Source organism: Pygocentrus nattereri, chromosome 8, assembly GCF_015220715.1.
Source record: "Pygocentrus nattereri isolate fPygNat1 chromosome 8, fPygNat1.pri, whole genome shotgun sequence".
Lineage (NCBI taxonomy): Eukaryota > Metazoa > Chordata > Actinopteri > Characiformes > Serrasalmidae > Pygocentrus > Pygocentrus nattereri.
Genome location: NC_051218.1, coordinates 10,286,823 through 10,311,144, shown reverse-complemented (window position 1 = coordinate 10,311,144; position 24,322 = coordinate 10,286,823). Strand labels below are relative to the sequence as shown.

The 24,322-nt window shown below is 40.4% G+C and overlaps 2 protein-coding genes across 3 annotated transcripts; one reads left to right on the top strand and one right to left on the bottom strand.

Moving 5' to 3' along the window:
- The first annotated feature begins 689 nt into the window (after positions 1-689).
- fgl2b (fibrinogen-like 2b) lies at positions 690-12,126 on the top strand. Its single transcript, XM_017690337.2, has 2 exons — positions 690-6,530; positions 9,419-12,126. Exons 1-2 carry the CDS (start codon positions 746-748, stop codon positions 10,126-10,128), a joined length of 6,495 nt encoding a protein of 2,164 aa, XP_017545826.1. The 5' UTR covers positions 690-745; the 3' UTR covers positions 10,129-12,126.
- Positions 12,127-18,305: 6,179 nt separating this feature from the next.
- On the bottom strand, positions 18,306-21,808 carry tmem60 (transmembrane protein 60). Of its 2 annotated transcripts, none has more exons than XM_017689741.2 (2): positions 21,664-21,808; positions 18,306-20,353 (listed from the first exon to the last, which is right to left on the bottom strand). In XM_017689741.2, the coding sequence occupies exon 2, from the start codon at positions 20,318-20,320 to the stop codon at positions 19,916-19,918; it is 405 nt and encodes a 134-aa protein (XP_017545230.1). In that variant the 5' UTR covers positions 20,321-20,353; positions 21,664-21,808; the 3' UTR covers positions 18,306-19,915. The 2 variants fall into 2 exon arrangements, with proteins under 2 accessions (XP_017545230.1, XP_017545235.1); XM_017689746.2 differs by having other exon boundaries at positions 21,668-21,808.
- Positions 21,809-24,322: the final 2,514 nt, after the last annotated feature.

The following is a 24,322-nucleotide window of genomic DNA, read 5'->3' as shown; positions in this document are numbered from 1 at the left end:
CCACATTTTTCCTTCATGTCCCTTTTTGTTAAATTCCACCACTTGCACACTTAATTTAACTTAATTAAGCACTGTTTGAGCCAAACTAGGTACTGGATGATAATTAAAAATGATTGAAAGTGGAATAACAAATTAACATTAACATCCAAAAAATCACTACTTATTGTATTAATGTTATGTTGCTTCTAATATTATTGTTTTTCTGAACAGTTTTTTGTGTTTTTCTGAAATTTTCCTTGAGGCTTAAAACTTTTGCACAGTACTTAAATGTATAAAACGTTGTTTTGTATAAAAATGTTCTGGAACATGCAGTAAAACTCCTACACGTTTGAGCTATTCCTGAACTATTACATAAACAATGTTATAATCAGATAAGCTACTCTGATGAATGTTGGTAAACATTATTTGCATAAATTTAATTTAGTAGAGCAGTCATTAGGGTGGTGTTGAAATCAAAAGTTGAAATTTATACACTATATACACAATATATATCATATATATTCTCTAATGACATTCACAAACTATACTGTATACTATATAATGCACTGCAACACTGATAATTTTACCACTATAAAATGGGAAACTTTTGTCTACAGTCCCTCTGTTCATGTGCGTCACAAAGCATTGCCCCCTTCTCTGAACAGAAACAGCTCTCACAAAGGAAGGTGGTCCTCTGGTGTCTCCCTCTCTCTCCCTCTCACTCTACTCAGCAGATGCAACACATCCACTTACTGAACAGAACAAAATGTGGCTGGCTGTGCTGTTTGTTTGGGGTAGCCTTCTGCCTCTTGCAGCATCTGAGGGCTGCCCAGAGACATCTGAGGACGCTTCTTCAATGGTGAGGCTGAAACCCCTGGGGCACTGCAGAGATGGAGAAAACACATGCCCCTATCGCATCACACTCCCTCCACTCACCATCCACTTGCCCAAGCCCTTTAGGGAGCTGGAGAAGATGGCCAGAGAACTGCAAAGTCTGACGCAGATGGTGAACCAACTGAAAGCAGACTGTCAGGTGTGTAAGGAGAGGCAACGAATGGAGTGGAGTCTACGAATGACTGATGGTGGAGAGGATAGAGAACGGATTCAAGCATCTCGGGGTTCTGTCAACACCAAAGAGAGACAGCAGGATTTATCCAAGAGGATGAACTTGCACCAAGGCAGCACTCAAAAAACTGAAGAGGAAGGCACAATGCTCATCAGCAGTGGGACAAAGCATGTGAATACAACAGGCATGGAAAAACAATGGTGGAACACCAATCGGGAGAGAAACCTTAATCCAAGCAGTACCAGATACAGGGATGAGACCAGTGGAGGGCAAAAAGGATCCAGCTCCACACACATGGAGAGGAAAACAGACAGCATGAGTAAGGTGAGAGAACTGCATTCACTTACAGCTGGAGAAAGGGGGAAGGAGCTGGACTCTCCAAGGGCTGAACTGATAGAATCATCTTTGTCTGGAAATCAAAATGTAAAACAACCTTTGCAAGTTTCTAGGGGCACTGTAAACACCAGAGAGGACCTTCCCAAGAGAGAGAAGGTAGTCCAAGGTACCGCTAAGAAAACTGAACTAGACACAATACTCAGCAGCAGTGGGACAAAGAAGGTAAATCCAACAGGCACTGAAAAGCAAAGGTGGAACACCAGTCAAGTGAGGAACCTCAACCCAAACAGCACCCGACACAGGGATGAGACCAGTGGAAGGCCAAAAGGATCAAGTCTTGCACGTATGGAGAGTAGAACAGAGAGCATGAGTAAGGTTTCAACTAGAGAAAATGGGGGGGGACTGCAATCTAAATTGATAGAATCATCTCTGGGAAACCAAGACGATGAACAACCTACACAAGCTCCTAGTGGCACTGTCAACACCAGAGAGAAACAGCAGGACACACCCAAAAGATTGATGGAGGTCCAAGGTACTGTTCAAGAAACTGAAGAGCAAGCTACAATGCTCATCAGAAGTGAGACAAAGCAAGTGAGTCCAACAGACATGGAAAAACTAAGGTGGAGCACCATTCAGGAGAGGAACCCTAACCAAAGTGGTACTGAACGCAAGAAGGTGACAAGTGGAGGGCTGAAAGGATCCAATCCTGCACCCATGGAGAGGAGAACAGAGAGCATGAGTAAGGTGAAAGAACCACTCTCATTTTCAACTGAAGAAAATGGGAAGGAATTTCAATCTCCAAGAACTAAACTGACTGAATCTTTGCTGCAAAGCCAAGATGAGGAACAACCTACACAAGCTCCTAGTGGCACTGTCAGCACCAGAGAAAGACAGCAGGACAGAATGACGGTGGTCCAAAGTACTGTTCATGAAATTGAAGAGGAAGACACAATGCTCATCGGAAGTGAGACAAAGCAAGAGAGTCCAACAGACATGGAAAAACAAACATGGAGCACCACTGGAGAAGGAAACCTGAATCCAAGTAGTACTGGACATAGTGAAGAGGCTAGTGAAGGGCTAAAAGCATCTACCCCTGCACACATGGAAAGAGCAACAGAGAGCAGTAAGGTGACTGAACCAGAGTCGTTGTCGACTGTAAAAAGGGGCAAGGAACTTCATTCTCCAAGGGTTAAACAGATTGAGTCATTTTTGCCAAGAAACGAACATGAGGAACAACCTACACAAGCTTCTAGTGGTACTGTCAACACTAGAGAGACACAGCAGGATGTAAGCAAGAGACTGAAGGTGTATCAGGGTACCACTCAAAAAACTGAAGAAGATGACACGACACACATCAATAGTGGCCCAAAGGAGGTGAATCCAGCAGACACCGAAAAGCAAAGGTGGAGCACCAGTCAAGATAGGAAATTTAACATAAGCAGCACTAGACACAGGGATGAGTCCAGTGGAAGGCCAAAAGAATCTAATCCAGCTCACATGGAAAATAAAACAGAGAGCATAAGTGAGGAAAGAGAAGCGCACTCATTCACAGCTGAAGAAAGGGGGAAAGAGCTGCAGTCTCCAAGGGCTAAACAGACTAATTCATTTGTATCAGAAAACCAAGATGAGGACCAACCTATACAAGTTTCTAGCAGCACTGTTAATACCAGAGGGAGACAGCAGGACATACCCAAGAGGGTAAAAGTGTTCCAAAGAAAAACTGAAGAAGACACAATGCTCATCAGCAGTGGCACAAAGGATGTGAATCCAACAGACATTGAAAAGCAAAGGTCTAACAACAGTCAGGTGAGGGACCTCAACCTAAACAGTACCCAAAATAGGGATGAGAACAGTGGGGGACCAAAAGAATCAAATCCTGTGCACATGGAACGGAGAACAGAGGCCCTGGGCAAGGCAAGAGAATCGCACTCTCTTACTGCTGAAGAAAAGCAAATTGAGCTGCACTCTCCAATGGCTAAACAAATTGAATCATCCTTGCCTGGAAATCAAGATGAACAGTCTAATCAAGAAAGATATGAAAAACCTAGACAGACCAGCACTGGCAATGCAGGAACAGGAATGAGCCCCAGTGGAACCCTGACTGCACAAGGCAAGATAAAGAACAATCCTGAAATCAGTGGAGTTACAATGGTTTCAGTGGACACTGCTGAAACAAAGCAACTGAACCCACCAAACAAAGACAGTCTGATCAAGAGATTTTTTGGACATCCTCGACAGACAGACACAGACATAAAAGAAATCAAGCTGAATTCAAACCCAGAGGACAGATTTGAAAACACTGGTACTATAACAAAAAGGATTTCACATGTTGGAGACAGAAAAGTAAAAAATGTTTCTAGAGGAAGTGGATTTACCCCAATCAGGACGAGGACAATTGAGAGAAGACCACATAAAGCTGACAGTAAGGAGGGGACTACACCAGACAGTAGGTGGATTACACCAGATCCTTACAGGGAGGATCAAGATGCAAGTTTATTAGACATAATCAAAGACACCCCCAAAACAATAGACAGCAAGAAGGTATTTGAAGACAGACAACCAGAAACTGGCACTAAGGCTCAAAACAATAGAGTTAAGCTAAATGTGACTGATGTGACCAAGACAGTCTTAGATCAGCAGGGTGAGGAGAAGGAGGAAGTAAGTGATATTGGAGTAAAAGAATCAAGACCTTTTATTCTTGATAAAACTGGTGATTCTACTGTGACTAAAGAAAGTCATGCCAACATAATCCTGTCTCAAATGTCTGAAAACAAAGATAAGAGGGAAAGGGGCAATCAAGTAAGCCAGACTGAGCCAAAGCCATTTAACCAAAGTAAGGATTCAGACAGTGAAACTGAATTGGATGCAAACCCAGTTAACACACTTGAGACAGTCAGTGAATCAGGGAAATTAAGGTCATCCATCTCAGACACTGGTGATGCCACACTTGATGTAAGAGTTTCACATCCATGGACTCAGGACAGACACTCTGAAAAACCATTCAACCCTAGAAGGAAGGCAGAAAATGACACAAGAGTGGATTCAAGCCCAGTCACTCCAGTTGGGATAATCAACAGACCAGGAAAGATAAGATCATCTATTTCAGATAGGGCAGATGCCACCACTGACCTAAGTAATCCAAATCTGCAAATTCAGGATGGAAGCTCTGAAAAAACAGTTAACCCTAGCACACAAAAAGTGACTGACACTAGAATGGATTCGGCCCCAGCTAACACAGTTGAGACCGTCACTGGATTAGAGAAGTCAAGTTCAGCTTTACCAGTCAAAGCTGATGCCCCAGTTGATGTAAGTGGTACAACTCCACAACATCTGCACAAAAATGATGACCTCTCCAAAGATCAGCTAAAGCCACACCTTAACACCACAAAGCCAAGCAGTGAAGGAATCAAAGCAAAGACTAAAACCAAAGATATGCTAAGCAACAACAAAACTACATCTTTGAGGACTGGTCCTGTGAAGCAAACTGCTACAGCAACAGAAGATAAAAGCCCAGTGAGTCTAAGCAGGCCAAGAACGCATGCTGTGGGTTCAAAGGTGAGGAGTAGGCCCAGTGGACTGATGTCTATGAGTCAAGTTGTAGACCCTCATCCTGTGGACAGCACAAAGGTGAAAGAAGGGGTAAGAGAACTCAATGAGACTAATCTGAGGCTGGTGAAAAACATCACAACAACTCGCACTAGAGCGATTTTAGCTAAGAACCCTACACAGAGAAGGCCGCATATTTTGCAAAGAATGCCAGGGAACGAAAGTATGGAGACACCAATGAAAGCATACAGCTCTGGACAGGTAAAAAACACCAGTGGATTGACAGAGCATATGGTGGACCCTAGGAGGAGGCATGTTCATTCCAAAACTAGACCCCCTTCGTCCAACTCCAAAAAAGAGTTCAAGAGTTCAGTCGTCACTCAATCAGTCAGTCCCACTGTGGCAACATATACTACTGTGGACCATGCCAGCACAGAAAAATCCCAAACTGCTCCCACAGTGGAGGCGTTAAACTCACCGGATAATCACCAAATCCAAACCACCTCTCAGAATACCAAGACAAAACTCTTCCATGTGGCGGAACCTGAAAATCCCGAAGGGAAGAGAGAGCTGGATCCAATTACAGACAGTGTAAGGGAGCACAGTGCAGAGACAGTTATGAATCAAAACATTGTAAGCCATGATGGTAATGACAATATGAGTGGTCCACATTCGCATCAAGCTGTTGTGGAGAAGACTAGAAGCACTGACAGGGGAACAAACCCATTCAGAGCCATTAGTGGGGACTCCAAACAAGAAAACAATAAGAAATTTCTCAGAGCAGGAAGTGTACACAGTTCCAGGGGGAAGATCCTGCCAACAGCGGAGGAGATGAGTACTGAAAGGAATGAGTTAAACTATCCAACTTCTACAGCCACCAAATACACCATAAAAACATCGATTAAGGATCAACAAAGCCAAATGACTCAGCCCACCACTCCTGTTGTTACAACACCACATTTTATGCGCCAGGATCACATAGAGAAGGCCAAAACCACTTCTATAGTGAACGTGTCAGATACACACATTCATCACAGACTAAGATACTCCAGCCAGGAAGTGGAGTCCAAAAGGCTGATAGGGACAAGATCTGACAGTGACAGCAGAAACAAAAAACAGGATCTCATCTTGCAGAGTACAGGCAAAGTTCAAAGAGGGTTCAGTACAGTTACAGCATCATACCCCAAGTCTGCAGACAGTGCAAGGGACCCAAAATCAGTGGTAAAGGACAGAGTCAAGAGTACTGCAGGGCCAAAGAGGTCGACCTCATCCACGTACAGCACTCCACACACTTACCATGAAAACAGAAAAAGTCCAGTGATAACTGTTGCATCAATGGAGGGCAATAATGGAGAAATTTACCCAGTTGCTGTGGACAGAGCTGTTGACAGTAAGAGCATGACAGAGAGAAAGAGGGTTAACCTTCAAAAGACCAAAGCTGAAAAGACCATCAAGCAAAATAGTGCAAGGCTGCTCACTAACAACATGGAAGACAAAGATGACTTAGAGAACCAGCTGCTCAGCACCTGCCATGGCCAGTGTGATCCCAGTCCAACTCTTCAACCAGTTCTTGACATCTGGAGACCATCTGAAAATGGCGGAGGTATGGAATATATCACTGCTGTCATAACAGAATCTCATAATTTTTGTTCTTTTGCACAATTTGAAAACACCAGCTGCCCTTTACATTGTATGATCATTTCATGATGAATGGACCAATAGAAACGGCCTAAAATTAATAGAAAAAACAGCTCATTACAGATTATAGATTATAGTCAAGAACAAAATAAATTTTACTATAAGGTATTTTCTTACCAGTTTTATAATACTTAAAAGCAAATTCCACAGATTTTTCACCATTTCTGCATAATTTGATTACTGAAAGGTAAACATAGAGTTCAGACTTTAGAGTGATTTCACATGATTTGGCACATTTTAGAGAAACCTACAGAGGTGATGTCTACAGCACAAATATAACCATTTTATTTACTATCCAAAAAATCATTGAACTACATGTGCCTTCTCGGTTCTCATATGTAATGTTGTTAATGATAACATACTGGTAGATCTTATGTTTTCCTTGGGGACTATTTTGCCTTACACTGCCCTACATACTCCTTTTATGCCCAAACCTTATTTCAGAACTATTGATAATGATTGTCTGAGGCAGTGTGATCATAACCATTTCATGTAATTATGTTCTGTGAGAGAGCTTTTAGAGGCATGAAATGCTTCAGATGTTGTGACAAGTTTCTGTAAAGTGGAGCATTTAACATTAAACCACTTTGAATTGTGTTGTTTACATCTTACCCAAAGAATTATGCATGAATTTTATGAAACCGATGGTGTTCCCTTGTAAATCCTAAGTTCATTTGGGTTCTTGAGATTACATAACAAATCTGAAGATAAACTCTGAAGCTCGAAAAATGTTTACAGAACAATGGCATGATGATTTATACACCATCATTTCACATAAAGCCCACAGTCCTTGAGAGCATCAGCGGTGTGAGATGGATTATGTCTGTGGTCCACGGAGGTCGTATAAGGACAACTGTATCCCCAAGAATATAAATAATAAGGTGAAAACAATCTAGGTAAATAAGAGGAAATTATTTAATATGACTGTATCCGTTGATGAGTGCTCTCCAGCCTTGCTATATCTCTGTGACCTTGCACAAGATCTAAATTATGTGAGAGAACCCAGCCTGGTCTTCATAGTAGGGATCAGTGGTGATGATAAAGGGATATGGCTCTTCATCTGAGCAGCAGATGTTGTGTTTTTTTGGAAATGTGATGAGATGGAAAAGACCAAGACCAGCTGTATCGTCTCTCTTTTGTCTGTTGTAACAGAATGGAGTTTCCTCACTAAGCTTCCACTAATTAACCCCTGATTGAAAAGTTACAAGTGGGTGGCATTAAACCATGTGAAAGGAATGCTGCTGCTCTCCCAAGGGCTTTTGTGTTTTTCTTTACTGCACGTGTAACTTTCTGTGCTTCCACGTTTGTGCGCTTCCATGAAAACTACACGATTAATAATGTGTCCTTGTGTTTACTCCTTATTAACATCATGCATTAACAAATGTAAGAATTCTTTTAGCTGTTATTCATACATGTTCCACAGAAAAAACCTGTTGTAAAAACCTGTTGTAAAAAAAAAACTATATTTTTGTTTAAAGTTTTAGGCCATTTCTATTCGTGCATTAATCATGTAAAGCGCACCAGATGTTTTCAAATGCTATAAAAACAAACAAAATTCAATGTTATGTGGTTTATAATATATTACTGAGGAATTTAAACAGTTTTTGTGAGATTGCAAAGCCCTACTAGATGATTAAAGGGGAATTCCACCAATTTTTCAAAATTTCTGTATAATTAAATCATTAAGACGTACACAGTCATTCAAAGTGTTTTGGTGTGAAATGCACCATTCTAGAGAAACAGAACAGAAATGACTCGTTGTTTACAGTGGTGGTGATAGGAACCAGACATCTTAAGCATTTAAAAGCCTACAAAAACTCCTTCACAGAAATTATTACATGAAATGGCTATAAATACACTGCCTGATTCCAGTGAGACATATTTTTATGACCGTTTTGAGATAAGGTATAATGTGGGTTGTGTTTTGACCCCTTCCCCAAGTGGATGAATCTGATGATTACCAGCATGTAAGAATATTCAGAGAACTCAGATGTAGGATATATGCGAATAATTGTGATCATATCTTCATCAGTATAACATTGATTTTGCATTTAAGGCCTAAACTGTATTTTTTTTTCAAAGCAGCATGATTCACTGCTGCAAGTTGGAAAATAACCATTTAAAAGTTGGACTGGATTTTGTGAGTGTTTTTCGCACATTGTGTCTTTATTAACTTCACACACAGGCTCAAAAAGAAAGTCTGGCTCGAGGTTTAGGCCTTAAATGCAAAATCAACGTTATACTGATGAATATATGATGACAATTATTCACGTATATCCTACACCCGAGTTCTCTTTGAATATTCTTACATGCTGGTAATCATCAGATTCATCCAGTTGGGGAAGGGGTCCAAAACACAACCCACATTATAAAATGTTCTTCCATATGTTGCACGTAATTACATATTTCCACCAGGGAGGTCTCCAAATCCCCAAAACTTAGATAGTGCAGCTATAGTACATTCATGTCAGAGATGCTGTAAGGCTAAACAGTCCCCAAAGTAAAGTTGTTTTTTTCAGATTTACCACTATTTTACCATCATCAACAACACATAAAAGCTAAGAAGATAAGTTGGTTCATTGGTTGTTTCAGATAGTAAATAAAATTGCATGTAGATATTGTGACCCTTGGTTCCTATAATTACCACTGTGAAGAAAGAGTCTACAATCCATTATTTCATATCAAACCTCTCTGAATGACTTTGTTACATCTTTGATACAATAATTTAATCAATTTATTTACAGATCACTGAAATTGCACTTTCAGACTAAATAGATTTTTCTCTGCCTGCAGAAAAAACACCCCAGGACTGTTCTGATCTCCTGAAGAAGAAGCTAAAGAATGGTTTCTACAGTGTGACTCCAGCAGGATCAAAGAACATCACATTCCATGTCTTCTGTGACATGGAGGCCTCTGGAGGCGGCTGGACTTTGATTCAGAATCGCTTTGATGGTAGCATCAGCTTCAACCGCTCCTGGGACAACTACAAGAGGGGTTTCGGGAACTTATCAGGAGAGTTCTGGCTAGGCAATGACAAGATTCATTGGCTGACGTCGGCCAAAGCCATGGTTCTGCGGATCGAGCTGGAGGACGTGGATGGAGTAAAGGAATACGCCCAGTATAACCGCTTTCATGTGGCCAATGAAAGCCAACACTACAGGCTGACTATAGGTGGATATTCAGGCACTGCGGGCAACGCTCTGCAGTTCAATAAGAATTTCAACCATAACCAAAAGAACTTCACCACTCCAGACAGGGACAATGACCGATACCCCTCAGGAAACTGTGGGGCATATTACAGCTCTGGGTGGTGGTTTGACGCATGCATGGCTGCAAATCTGAATGGAAAGTATTATCAGACGAGATATAAAGGAGTGAGAAATGGCATCTTCTGGGGCACCTGGCATAATATTTCCACAGAGTACTACCCAACCAATGACAGACAAGCCTTTAAGACTGTGAGAATGATGGTGAGGCCCAGGATGGCCACTGTGAGAGACTAAAGTTATCTGAGAAAAATAATTGCAGGGACAGCTGGGGAGGGAAGTTGTACATAGTGTACATGTGCTTGATGGCATTCTGACAAAGTCATTCCTTCTTCCTCTTTTCCTTTTTATTGTGGACTATTAAGCAGTATGTTATTGCTAAACCATGAGGTCAGTATTTATAAAGGACGTCATTGCTTGTAAGTGTTAACACACGTGATTTATGTCAAGCTAAGGATTTGATCCTTTTTCATTTTATGATGTAGAGGATTAGATCAGATGCAAGATAAATGTTTATTAAGATTACCTATTAAGGGGAATTCCACCACTTTCTCAAAATTTCTTCATAATACAGAGTCATACAAAGTGTTTTATTGTATGGTTTATTGTAGAGAAACTTACTTCTTTAGAGTGGTGGTGATAGCAACCAGATGTCATGTCTACAACACAAATATAGCCACTTTATTTGCCATTCAAAATGACCAGTGAACTTACATGTGTCATCAGAGCTTGTAATATGTAATAATGATGATTGTAAAATAGGATAATTCTGATAAATTGTCCTGTTTTTTTGAAGAATATTTTGCCTTACAACAGCCTGTATTCACCTCTACACCAGGGGTGCTCAGTCCTGATCCTGGAGATCTACCACCATGCAGAGTTAAGTGCCAACCCTAATCTATCACACCTAATCCATGTAATGAAGACCTTCAGGGATATCTGAGTATGTTGGATCTGAGCTCTCCAGGGTGGTAGATCTCCAGGGCTACGGTTGTTCTATGTTCTATGCCATGAATAAAAAAATTAATTTTAAGCCAAAATCTTCTCTTAAAACTGTCATAAAACAACGTCTCAGGCATCAGGTAGCATATTCATAACCATTTAACGTAAAATCTTTGTGTGATGGAGCTTCTAGAGACATTAAATGTGTCAGACGTCTCGTTCCCATCACCATCACTATGAACAATTTTGACGAGTAAGCTTCTCTAGAACTGAGCATTTCACATCAGACCACTCTGAACGACTTTGCTTACATCTTATCTGTTTAATTATACAGAAAAATCAGTGGAATACCGCTTAAGGGCTGTTTATATTAATAAATTTAGAACAAAAACCGATGGGGCAGAAGGGTTCAAGCTTATTGATAGCTTCATATGAGGAGGATATTAGCATTTTTTTTGCTTACAATTGATAAGACAGTGTTATATAGTCTGTTTTATTCCAGTGCCAAGGTTTCAGGCATCCAAGCGATAATCTTATCTGAAAGACAGAATGCACAGAAATGTCTTTATTCAATAATATCTTACTACCCCTGAGAAAAATATAATCCTCTGGAATTTGAGTATTAGTGAGTTGGAGGTGCATTGGCGATTAATGTAAAATGGGATTAGGAAACGTATTTTTTTGGTATTCACTGAATATAATTTGATTATACTAGGATTACAAAACATTTATGATAATAAAGCCCTACAGCATCTAGAGACAGATGTTCCTAATCTTACCTCATTAAAACTGAACACTACCTTTCACTCTGTCTGATTCTCATGTACCTTTTTCTTCAATAACAAATGCTTCACTGTGCGCAAACAGCCCACACAGCTGTTAAGGGAATGACTTCTGTTAAGGAGCATGAACATTGTTATAATCTCTACTTTTTAATCAAAACTGCTTTATTATTCATATGATTCATTCAGTCTCCATTTTCTGTTTATGATCATTTGTGCCGTCTTTGTTGTTTTCATTTCCTTCTCTTTTTGAAATTCGGTCACATTGTGCTTTGGCCTAATACAATATTTACATTTTACAGTTTATCATTACATTTACACTATTTTTGCATTCATGTTTTATATATTTCCCAACTATTGGCCTACCATTAACTTGTAATATGAAGTCAAATGTTTATTATTTGCAAGGTTTGTGCAGGATTTTCAAGAGTTTCCTTTTACTAAAGCAAGAAAAGAATGGGGCTGAGATATTGTACAATGAAATCAAATCAAATAAAATCAGAAGAAACATGCCAAATAAACGTGCCATGGTTCATTCTTTGTGATTAAGCGTGAAATAGAGTCGGTTCTGCAGACAGCCAGACAGAGATTAAGCCTAGTCCTGGACTACAAAGCATTCCAAATTTTTTCCCGAGTTTTTCCACTGAAAGAAAAATGTAGTTCAGGCACCAGGCCTAATCCCTGACTGACCCTGAACATTCTCATGTAAAAGTTTATGCTTAGGTAGTTACCTAATTTTTCATTTTTCTTTTAATGCCTCTAATTTAGGTATGATATTTAGAGCTGGAATACAGCAAACCACAATCATTACATCATCAAGCTAAGTACCAAAAGTGAATTTGGAGGATATCTCATTGTGTTAATATGTTTGAGTCAATCAGCTGTTGTGATGCACTAAGGTGGGTGTAAACAGCCTTATTTTAATATTTATGTCACAATTTACATTTTTTCACATGTTCATTTTTTTCAAAATTGCCAAGTTTGCAGAATTCTTTAGTCCCACGTTCCTGCTGTGAAAACCTAAAGTGGCTTTACAGGATGTAAACATTCAGTGCAGACATGATATGCATGATATGACAACTGACAAAATATAAATGTAGGCATTTGATGTTGCATAAAAAACATCTAATACATTTTACATTCTTGAAACCATGTTACATTAATCAGAATTTAAATTTCTCAAGCTGCTGAACATTAACACTAGAAGTCCCAGAGAGGGGTCATTTAACATTTCTACCTCTGGAACCCAGAGACGGGTCGAGTGACCTGAAGGATTTTAGCTAACATCCTATAATCACCGTCTTTTGTTGTGTAAATAAGGCCATTACTGGCACACCACAGGAGGTTTGCCATTGAGTTTAGCTATTTAGTTTCTAGTTAGTTCTATTCAGTTTATTGTATTTGATAATATAAAGATTATACATTTTGTATTTAGTTTAGTTTTATTTGAGCAAAAAAGCAAACAAAGAATGATTTATTTTTTTTTATTTTAAATAGAGAATTAGAAATTTTACAGCAAGGTACAGCTGTGAGTAATGACCAGAAGCATTTGTGTCAAGAGGACTGAAATTTCAGCGTGAAAAATTTAAGAACAACTCTTATTTGTTTCCATGCTTTTTATTTTTTGTTATTAAAAATAATACAAAAAATACAAGGAATAAAACAATTCCACACATATTTACAATAGTCTGCAGTGGGGGGCTGAGTGTGTGTGAGTGGCATTTCCTTGTGTGGCTAGCATTTCAGCACTCACTCAGCAGTCTGTCTGCACTGTCAGAACATATCTGGCACTGCCAGGGTATGTCCCTGGTGCATTTGCCACACGTGTATTTGTAGCAGTCGACACATCTCACAGTTGCACAATTGTTCGTGCATCGATGGTTGACCTGACACTTCGCCCTTTTGCCAAGGCTGGGTGTGGAAGGTTGTTGCCGAAGCAGTTTCTCCTTGCGTGCCTTCTTCTCACTCACATGAGAGTCACCCAACTCTTTTGCAAGTTCAACCAGGAAGTCCACCCGTCTCTCCTGCACCCCAGTGCATGCCTGATAAAGCACATGTGCATTTAGTGCTGCCATGTCAATCATGTTGTAGAACACGGCGACTGGCCATCTCCGTGTTCCTGTACGCATGCTGTACTCCCGCATTTGGTCCATTACATCCACCCCGCACTTTGTGTTGTTGTATTGTGTGACCGTGTTTGGCTTCCTTTTGGTGGTATCCTCAGTCTCAACCACACTGTGCATGCTGCTGAGAATGTAGACGACCTTCTTCCATTTGGGTGCATACACTGTCAGTGTTGCACCAGTGGTTGAAAACACCTGAGTGGTGAATTCAGTGGGGTCCATCTGTCTAGCGGATTGAGGAATTTCCCAGTGACTCTTGTTGACTGCACCGAGGATAGTGATTTTCCGGCTAAGCAGTCGTTGTGCAAGTGAGAGTGATGTAAATGTTCCATCAGCCTCATCACTACAGTCTCGGACAGTCTCTCCCCGTTGGGACAACTGGGGTCCTTGCCAAGATATGGGAGGACATTACAGATGTACTTTGATTTCAAGTCGCAAGCCACCCAAAACTTAATACCAAACTTGTCTGGTTTTGTTGCACTGTATTGCAGAAAACAGCAGCGAGTCAGAGATTGCAGCAAACTTATCGGTCTCTGCTCGCTCACTGCGTGTGAACATGTCATCAAAGCGTAGGTGTTGCATGATGTCTTGGAAGCGGTTTCGGGCCATAGTTGCAATGATCCTTGGGTTTGCAAGGTTTGCTGACCAGCTGTCATGTAGTGATGGAACCTTGGTCACCCCCCTCAAGATAATGACTGAAATAAATGCCATTAGTTCTGGGAGATCCATGAACCAATCCACCTGCTCCGTGTGACGTGCATGTTGTGTCGTCCATTCTTGAATGCTACAAAGCATGTCAAGAGTGATAAAACAGAGGAAGCTCTGAAGGCGACTCCGGACACTAGCTCTTGGCTCTCCATCTGTAGGGTATGGTTCTATTGGGGTGAAATGGAGACGTTTCCCCACTTGTTCTTCACGCCACACTGTGCCATCTTTTGCGGTCTCTGTCGGCTCACTCGCCAACCGAGCTCTCTTTTTTAGTAGAGGAGTAGTCTCCTCATCTGCAAGATAAATAATTAAAAATGTAACATTTTGTTTTGGTTCTAAATAAAAAAGATAGTCAGAAAATGGAAATGGGTAATTTGAGAAATCTAACCTGAAGACAGCTCAGAGTCCGAATCCGGTTGAAGGACTATGTCTTCTCCATCTGAGTCACAAGGGTTGGTGTTACTCAGGATCCGTTCCAATGCCTGTTGAGTGGTGAACCTTCTCTGCATTTTGTTTCTGCTTCTTTGTCCCTATTTATCCCCCACAGCACAAAAGGCTGCATGCAAATTTGCTAAGGTGTTAGCAACCTTATGCATGTCCCCTGCACAACAATGCAGCTGGGGGGTGGACAGACACTCAGGAGCAACTTACATTCTTTTGCTTACACCCTGCAAGGTTTGCAAGAGGTTGAGGTGGATCAACACAATTAATTTGTTTTCTTTTTCTAAACTGTCATTTTGAACCCACATCTTTTTTAAAAACTTTTGCATATTTCTTGAAACAGATTGGATGTTTTGCAAACTATATGTATATTTGGCAAAATGACCTGTATAATGCAGCACAACATCACAGATCAGCAGCGAAAGCTCACATCTCCCCCATACACTTTATGTATGCTTCAAAACAAAATGTGTGTTTTATACAAATTGTCAGTTCCCTCAAAATGCCCAAAAAAAGTCTCTTGAGCTGTGTTTCACATGGTGTTTTGAGAATGTCACCTCGGTTTCAAGAAATGAGCCAAACCAATTGAAAAAAAAAGATCAACTTTAATTTAAATCAACTTTAATTTGTTCAAAATGTGCACCACCATGCCACCATGCTCAGGACATGCCCCCTCCTTCTACCTAACCATTAGAGCACTATCAGTCCTCTTTTGGCATGCATAGGCTTGCAGGTAACACACTATTCAACCCCAGCTAATCTATGTTTCTGTATTTTGCTAGCCAGCATGGTCAAACAGTTTTCAAATAATATTCATATATACATACATGTAACAATGTAGAGAAAAGAAAGAAGGAAATGGAAGGGAAGAACAGGAGAAGAAAAAGCAGGTGAAGAAAATGGTAAAATAAAAAAATTAAAAGAAGAATAGACAAAACCTTGTATTTTTTGTGAAGAAAAGAAAAAGAAAAGAACAAAAGGGGAAAGAATATGTGAGCATAAAATATGTTGAGTAATAAAAAACGTATTGGACGACAAAAAGAAAATAAAAAGAAAGGAATGAGAATGAGAAATATTTTTTCATGTTTTTGAATAAGGACTAAGATATGAAGTAAATAGAATTAAAGGATATAAAGTAAGAAATGCATATATGTAAACTGCAGTGTGTCTATTGATGTTGTAAGATTTTTTTTCCTGTGAATAATCTTGCTGCCAATTCCTGTATGTTTCTTGAAACAAGCTCACTCATGCCTGTTTGGGCAGAGGGGGGTGAGAGGTGTTTGTGTGTAGGCAGGCTGTGGGTCCCCTTGCAGATTCCTCAGGTAATGGCCACATTTACAAATGAAAGGATGTTAATTGGAGCCATCAGAGTCATCAGTTTGGACTAAGGGTCTTTTGACCCACTTTCAGGACTTCAGGGGGTAGGTTGAAATCTCTGGGACTTCTAGTGTTAAAGCAGGAGGTTTTCATGTGTAATGAGGAGGTCTGAGCTGGGAAAGCTGCCACTTCGTATGTGCTAATGCTAAAGCTGAAGCTGAAGCAGAGCCAGTTTGTGAGTTCTGAATGAACGGGAGTAAATGGAGAAAAACGGCTACAAACGAAAAGTTAGAATAGTTTCCAATGACTTGCCCATGACTTTCCTTTAATTTTAGAAAGTAGAAGGATGTATTTCACTAAAAAAAAGAAATCTTACCTGTATTTTTTCCTTCTTTCTACAGTAAACAGGGTTTGGGCAGCAGGAGGCGGGCTTTACTGCTAGAGCGTGATGATTGATTGGCGAACGAAGCAGCTCATTGGCTGTTCACGCTCACTGACGTCATGAACGGGCATGAGGCGCCTTTTTAAACTCCTATTAAAGCGTTTAAAGCATAACAGCAGTGTTAAAATGTTTTAAGCTGCGCTGTGTTTAGAAAATGAATGCTTTATTTCTCATAAAAACATTTAAGCATTTATAAACTATGACTTTGCTCAAATGCGCCATCTTAACCTATTTATTTTGGACTCGCTGGGGAGCGTCCTCTAGCGTTTGAGAAACCCGTAAGACGTTATAACGGTAATTCTCCTCTGTACAAGTTCTCGGGCTGAAGTCAAACTGATTTAGGTGACAGTAACTAAGCCAACTTAGATAGCCAACCAGCTGATTAAAACATTGTTCTGTAGCGTTTTCCGCCATTAGAAGTCGTCATGCTACACTGAGTGATACCTCTGAGCAGGTGTGGCTAATTCTGCCACTGAGCTGCGAGTGTGGGCTTCCACAGAGCTTAATCCAAAACTTTGCCAGGTTCAGGAATGAAATAAAAACCACACCACCCTCCAGATGAGCAGGATAGCGAGTGCCAGACACACATTCCTCAGTAACACTTTCTTTCAAACGTTTTAGTCATAATTCTGACCAGTTTACTCCCACTGCCATTCTCACAGCAGGTTTGTTGTGAGAAGCTTTGTTGTTTTTCCTTCACTTAATGGAGAAAGTAGCCTTGACAGATGATTCTGGCTGGCTGAGAGACGTCAATCAATTCTAAAATGTGAGAAATTGTAAAAATTCCCTATAACCTTTATGGGAATCATAAAAACTAGACTTCTGTTAGGGAACACTAAACATTAAATGTTATAAGTCCTGTTTTTTTAATCATACACTTCATACACACTCCCTATCTTTTCCATGGCAATTTAGGTGTTAAATGACAATAATACGTCAATGTAATTACGTGAAAGGTAATGTAAATGCTGGCTACAGTAAAGTAAGTCTGTGAAGGCACAGCCGAGTCTACCTTTAGGTTTCAAATCGGCTAGTCAGGTTGTTGTAGACATCTAGACCGTTAACAATGAGCAGGAAAGAGCTCTCTGTGAAACACAGCTTTCAGCAAACATGGAACAGCTTAAGCCAAAACTGTAATTAACCTCTCAACCTGAAAGCATTCAAGTGAAATACAAGCAGATGACAGTAAACACATTGCATTATTAATACATCTCCTGGGCGCGAAACTGTCATCAGACTGGAGCTTTTTTACCACAGGTGAGGCTGTGCTCTGAGTACAGATAAATACTGAATGAATTGTTATAAATATTGACAAAATGAAGTGCCATGTCTGGATTTAATGTAATAAGCCCCTTTATCCAAAAACCTTTCAGCGCGCAATATGTGAAACAGATTTGAGCGCACAAGAGTTTACAAGTCTGGCCTGAACGACTCTCAATCATTCCCGCTAGGAATGCTAATGTTAGCACTTAAAAGGCAGCAAAGCCAAAGTCTGGAACTCATCACATCACTGTCCATGGAGCGGTCTCGAAGCCCCACTGTAAGGATGTGTCAGTGAAGAATTAGCTAACCTTTTCTCTGTCTATCTCTAGGCTGAGATATTTATAGAAACAATAATACACTGTTAATTTGAGGAGGACAGAGAAGCCAGGCGTGTTCTTCACTTGAGAAGGTTAACATTTAATCTTATTTTCAGATTGCACAGAGAAAAAGCAGACATTCACATTAGACGTTAAAGGTACATCAACACCAGGACATGACCAACCTAAGCTAGTCCTTCAGGGCCAGACTGGATTTAGTAACAAGAATGTTTTGGGACAGCCATGAGAAATTTTTAGCTAAACGTGGGTGAGACAGTAGGCCTATTTGGGTGGGAACATACTGAGAATGAAGCTTCTAAACCAATTCAATGCTTTGCGAAGGCAGAAATCAAAAGTAGGGGACGACGGTGCACTTGTGATGTGGCGATGCCTGCAACAGAAATGTAGACATTTCATATATTAAATATCAGTGACCATGACCAAATGACCAGTGAACATGGTTATTATACACAATGGTAAAATAGTGGTAAATCCAAAAAAACCTGCAAATGTCATGGATCAACTGCTGCACCATGAATGTGTATTTGTGCACAATTTAATGTAAAAGATTTTAGAGGCATTATTCTCTTTAAACATCTGGCTCCTATCACCACCAAAGTTATGACCCATTTCACATCCATCCACTTTAAGCAACTTTGTTTGCATCTTGTCAATTTAAGTATGTAAAAACTTGAATCTGTGGAATTCCCTTTAAAAGATCATGAACTAGAGGAGTTGGGGGTGGCTTCTGGAGGGAGTGTACTCTTGTTCATGGCAGATTCCACAACAGTACAGCGCCGAAGGTTTAACTAGTTGTCTCCAGATGTGCACAAGATTGTTATGAGATCACATTGGATGCTGCAAGACTAAACGTAAGCTAGACACAAAGTTTTTGCTGGATCATGTAAACAAAATTCTCTTCAGCTCCAGGCGACACAGCCACAAAACTCAGTGAGATGAGAGTACAATCAGTGTTTTACCATAAGGAAAAAAAAGCCACACCCAGCAAAATTCACAAACAGGTTACCTCTCAGTAAAAACCTCTGCCAGACCATGATGTCGTGTATCATCCTTTAGGTACCCAAAATAACAAGGGATTAAAACCATGTAGACATTATATCACACATGCTACCTGAATCCCAGTCCACACTTATAAAGGGGAATTTCAAAATTTCTGCATAAATGAGTCATTTATATCTAGACAAAAGTATTCTTTTTCATCATTTACTCCCTGCATGTACCTCTCCACCAAAAATGGACAGTAAAATACATCATAAACCAATGTCATCAGGCATCAGTTACTGTATTCATAACCATTTCATGTCAAAACTTTCTGTGAGGGAGTTTTAAGAAGCAGTACATTCTTCAGACATCTGGTTCCTATCACCAGCACTGTGAACAATTCTGGAGCAGCAAGTATCTCTAGAACATCACATTTCATAAAACACCACTCTGAACGTTATCACTTATGCAGAAATTTTGAAAAACTGTTAGAATTCCCCTTTAATCATAATTGTTTCCCAGTCCATCCATTAAGAAAAACAGAAAACATATGTCCCCAGGGTTTGTGGAATAGATCATCCAAGATGATGATATCCTGATGCAAGTGGGCATTTGAAAGTGTGTCAGATACTATACAGTTTATATAGACAGCACAAGAATGATGCATCAGGTATTTAGTCTGCCTGCTCAGTCTCTCCGGAAGTGGAAGACGCTGTAGCCGAGCTCCACCATGGCTCCGATGAGAAGAGTCCAGAGAGGGATGCAAACAAAACTCAGCCGGATTTCCATCAGGCGTTCCAGCTTTACGCATAGCGTCAGGCAGAAAGCCAGCTTTAACAAAATTGCCACAAGGTACCACACGCGCTTTTTCAGGTTCTCTGCTCCATTGCGTGGGTCAAACCCCGGCTTGCAACGGCCCGCCATTTTGACGATAAGCATGAGCAGGAGAATAGCATCGAAAGTCCACACAGGGAGGAAGACGAGGAACCAGTTCCACTGGATTTTCTTGTCCAACTTGAGGACCAACATAATGAGGAAGATGAGGCTGAAGATCCATGTGAGGAGCACTCTCTGAGCAAGGGACATGCTCATTCAGGACAGCTCAGGGGACAGCTCCAATCCAATCTGTCAAACAGACAGCAGAGCATATTATTTCAGACAGCCATGATATTTCAGTCATTGTAAGGCCAACTTCAGGATGTTTTCCAAGCTCCACTTTAACTATCTATTAGTAAAATGTCTTGTGTATAAGACGTGCAGTAAATGAATGGCATAAATCTCTCGCAGTCTGTTTTCATACAAACTAATTTAAAGGGACTATCACTGAAAATCAAATTATGGTGCAGTATGTAAACACTAAAATGTTATGCTAATCCAATAGTCAGTAGAATACGTACACTATACGGACAAAAGTATTAGTACATCCTTCTTAACTATTGAGTTCAGGTGTTTCAGCCACACCCATTGCTAACTGGTGGATAAAATTAAGCTCAAAGCTCTGCAGTCTCAACAAACATCTTCAGTAGAATGGGTCATACTGATGGACTCTGCTCTGCCACAATACAGTTTGTGAAATTTCTGTCCTGCTAGATCTGCCCCTGTCAACTGTAAGTGCTATTACTGTGAAACAGAATCACCTAGAAGGAACAGCTTAGCCATGAAGCAGCAGACCACACAAACCCAGAGAGTGGGGACACCGGGTCTATCCTCTGTTTAATCACTCACTAAAGAATTACTGCCTCTGGAAACAACATCAGCAAAAAACTGTTCATCATGAGCTTCGTGACATAGGTTTCCATGGCCGAGCAGCTAAGATCATGTCATACAAGCTCTTGTAGGTGTAATGCGTAGACTTCTGTCCATATATTGTATCCTCCTAATAGGCCTAGAGTAGCTTAGTCCAGCTGAATGCATTAATATGGACTGTTTTCTGAATGAGGCACAGTACAGGACAGCCAATCAGGACTGAAATCATTTACATACATCAATCTTAAAGGTAACAAAACAGCCTGTTGAACTGTAAGGGATACAGACTGGTTGTAAAATTAATAATGACTGTTTTATTATATAACCCCCACACAGGCGTCGTCGACGGGGGAAAGCTATTTGAAAATGTAGTAGCTTCAGCTATTTGGGCCCTTTTAAGACTGACAGCGCCAACTCCACGGTAACGTTAACGGACATACGAACTTCTGAAACACTGAACTCGTCGGATGTCAGGAGCTGCAGCTGAAACACCTCTTCTTTTGTGGTTTCGTTTTACAAGATTTTTCACAGAGACACACTACTGAGACAGATTCGAGAAAAACTGTCTGCCTGTTGGTTCAGCAGCGGCGGCGCTGAGGGAGGCTAAAGGACTAGCTTCTGAAAACACTCCCCACTGATCTTCTCATTAAACTGAACTACAATTCCCAAACCCCCCAACACGAACTCACCTACACAAAGAGATCCTGATCCTTCGTTTTCTTCAGCACGACGCTTTCAGAAAGACGTCAGGTTTTGTCATTTTGATTGAGGATTGTTGCGCTTCATCTCTGCCTGCTTTCCAAAACATCATCTTCGTTTTCTGACTCCCGACGCTCAAACGGGTTCAACACTGCGTTAGAAGGCGCGCGATGCCCCCTAGCGTTCCGGAGGAGGCAAGGCTGCTCGAATTAAAGGGGAATTCCACCGACTTTCAAATTTTATTATTTTTTATTTTTTTGCAGAATTCATTTGTTGACACGCAGCATAAACAATGTCATTCATATTGCATCAACGTAAAATGAATCACAGTAGAGAAACAAACGGACTTGCATTTCCTCTTTACAGTGGTGGTAATAAGAACAGAACCCACAATGTCTGCATTGTTAATGTTGTTGCTGTCCTAAATGCAGAGGTGGACGAAGTACACAAATCATGTACTTGAGTTAAAGTAAAGATACCCAAGGTAAAATATTAGTCCAGTAAAAGTAGAAGTCCTTACTCTCTAGACCTCAACTTGAGTAAAAGTACAAAAGTATTTACCTTCAAATGTACTTAAGTATCAAAAGTAAAAGTACTAAAAGATTAATTATGGCTCTGATGTCCTGTTATCATTTTTGTAACAAGACTCGCTTCATGAACTAATTTCAGGTGAAAATCCTCCAGTGTCTCTCTTGGTAAACCAGTCTTTTAATAGAATGTCATTAATTAGTGACGCTGACGTCTATTAAAATGATCATAAGCACAAATCACTTTTACACACAAGCAAAGTTTCAGTTGAAGATTACTTTGTAAAATAGTTACAAGTTGAATAAAAACTGGCTTTAAACTCAGGATCACAAATAAGTTTTCCTTTACTGTATTGATCTGAAGGTCTCTGTTCATAAATATAAACTAACTAACTAATTTACTATAAAATGAAAGTGTTTGTATGAATTCAGAAAAAAAGAAACATGCCAGTCACGACTGCATATGTGGACGTATTTCTACATTGTGGTCTTTTTACAGGTTAAGTTAGTTCATCATTGGTGTTCTTGCTTTGCGCTTCTTTTGTTTTGACATGTTACATTTTTATACACACAAAAACCAAAAGGAACAGTAGCCTCGGTACAGCCTGATTAGAATACTCCTCCAGACTTTTTGAGTCTACCATCAGTTTAACGCTGTTCTAAAAGAGATTTACTCTAAAAGCATTTTATGAAATAACCTAAAGAACTTTATTAAAGGCCCAATCCCATTTCACTCTTTGCCCCTACCACTTAGCCCTGCCCCTGCACATTCATGCCTAGGTTGGTCAGCTGTCCATATTTGTTGAGCTAGAGGGGTTGGGGTAAGTGTTGGGGCTACATGACCTCCAAACTGAGGTTTTTCAGAGGCACACTCTAAAAAGAGTGCTATGAGAAAAAAAGAAACACCAGTAAGATGGCTGCGCGAGCGACCAAACAAACCCACAAATATGAGTATTTTCTCAGTTAAAAAAATATGATAAATTTTTACAGTAAATAAATTATGATGCTTTTCTTCATAACAAGCATAAAAAATAGCTACTAGTATGCTGATGTTGTGGTAGTTAACAAGATAAATGACCTTGTTTCACCTTAAACCGTCCACCTGAAGTGCCAGAATGTAACTGCTGCAGAGAACTTGCTGAAGAGAATTATTACAGAATTACAGTCTTCTGGGCTTCTCAAACACTAGAGGGCGCTGCTGAAAGAGTCCAAAATGAATGGATTAAGATGGAGCATTTGAACAAAATCATAATTTATAAATGCTTAAACATTTTAATGTAAAAGAATGCAATCATTTCATGAACACTGAATAGCACAAAACTGCTGTTATATTTTAAGGGCTTTTTAAGGGTTAAATTTGAGTTATAGGAGTTTAAAATGATGCCTCATGTACATCCATGACATCTGTGAGCGCAGACAGTCAATGAGTTGCTTCATTTGCCAGCCAATCAGCACTCAGTAGCAGTAATGCCAGTGTTGTACTGCCCAAAACCCGTTTGCTGTAGAAAAAAGGAAAAAATTTAGGTACGTTTTCTTTGCTTTTCAGTGAAATCCATCCTTCTCCTTTCCAAAATGAAATGAAAGTTCTGGGCAAGACTTCATATCACCAAAAAATTAGGGGTGGGCGATAATGAATAATTATTGTATCCCTCCCTCTTTGAAGCCCAGCTGAACTTTACCCTCCTCTGCTATCAGCTACAGAAGGCTGTAACTTCATCCTCTCCTCTGCTACGTTTTGACCTCCAGGGTCAGATGTAAACTGTGGACAGACGACCTTTTTTCGTGATGGAGTAAAAGTTTCCCGGACCTCCATGCTCATGAACCACTTCTTGGAGTGTGGGTCTGTCCAGTGCCAGGCAGAGCCTTTGTTTGACGTCTTTACCATGTGTGTGCGTAAATCTCCACGGAGCTCTGCTAGCCTCAGGCTCTACCACGGCCCCATATACAGCCTGATAGTGCTGGATGCTGAATCCGTGGATCAGGAGCAACTGGCTGAAGGGATCAGTCACCCGGGCCCTCAGGCGTCTGCACAGCTTCCTCTGTCTCCTCAGGCTTTCTGGGATCAGCTGCCTGCGTCTGCTCTGCTTCTTGTCCTCGGCTCATTTAAGCCTGTCTACCTGTG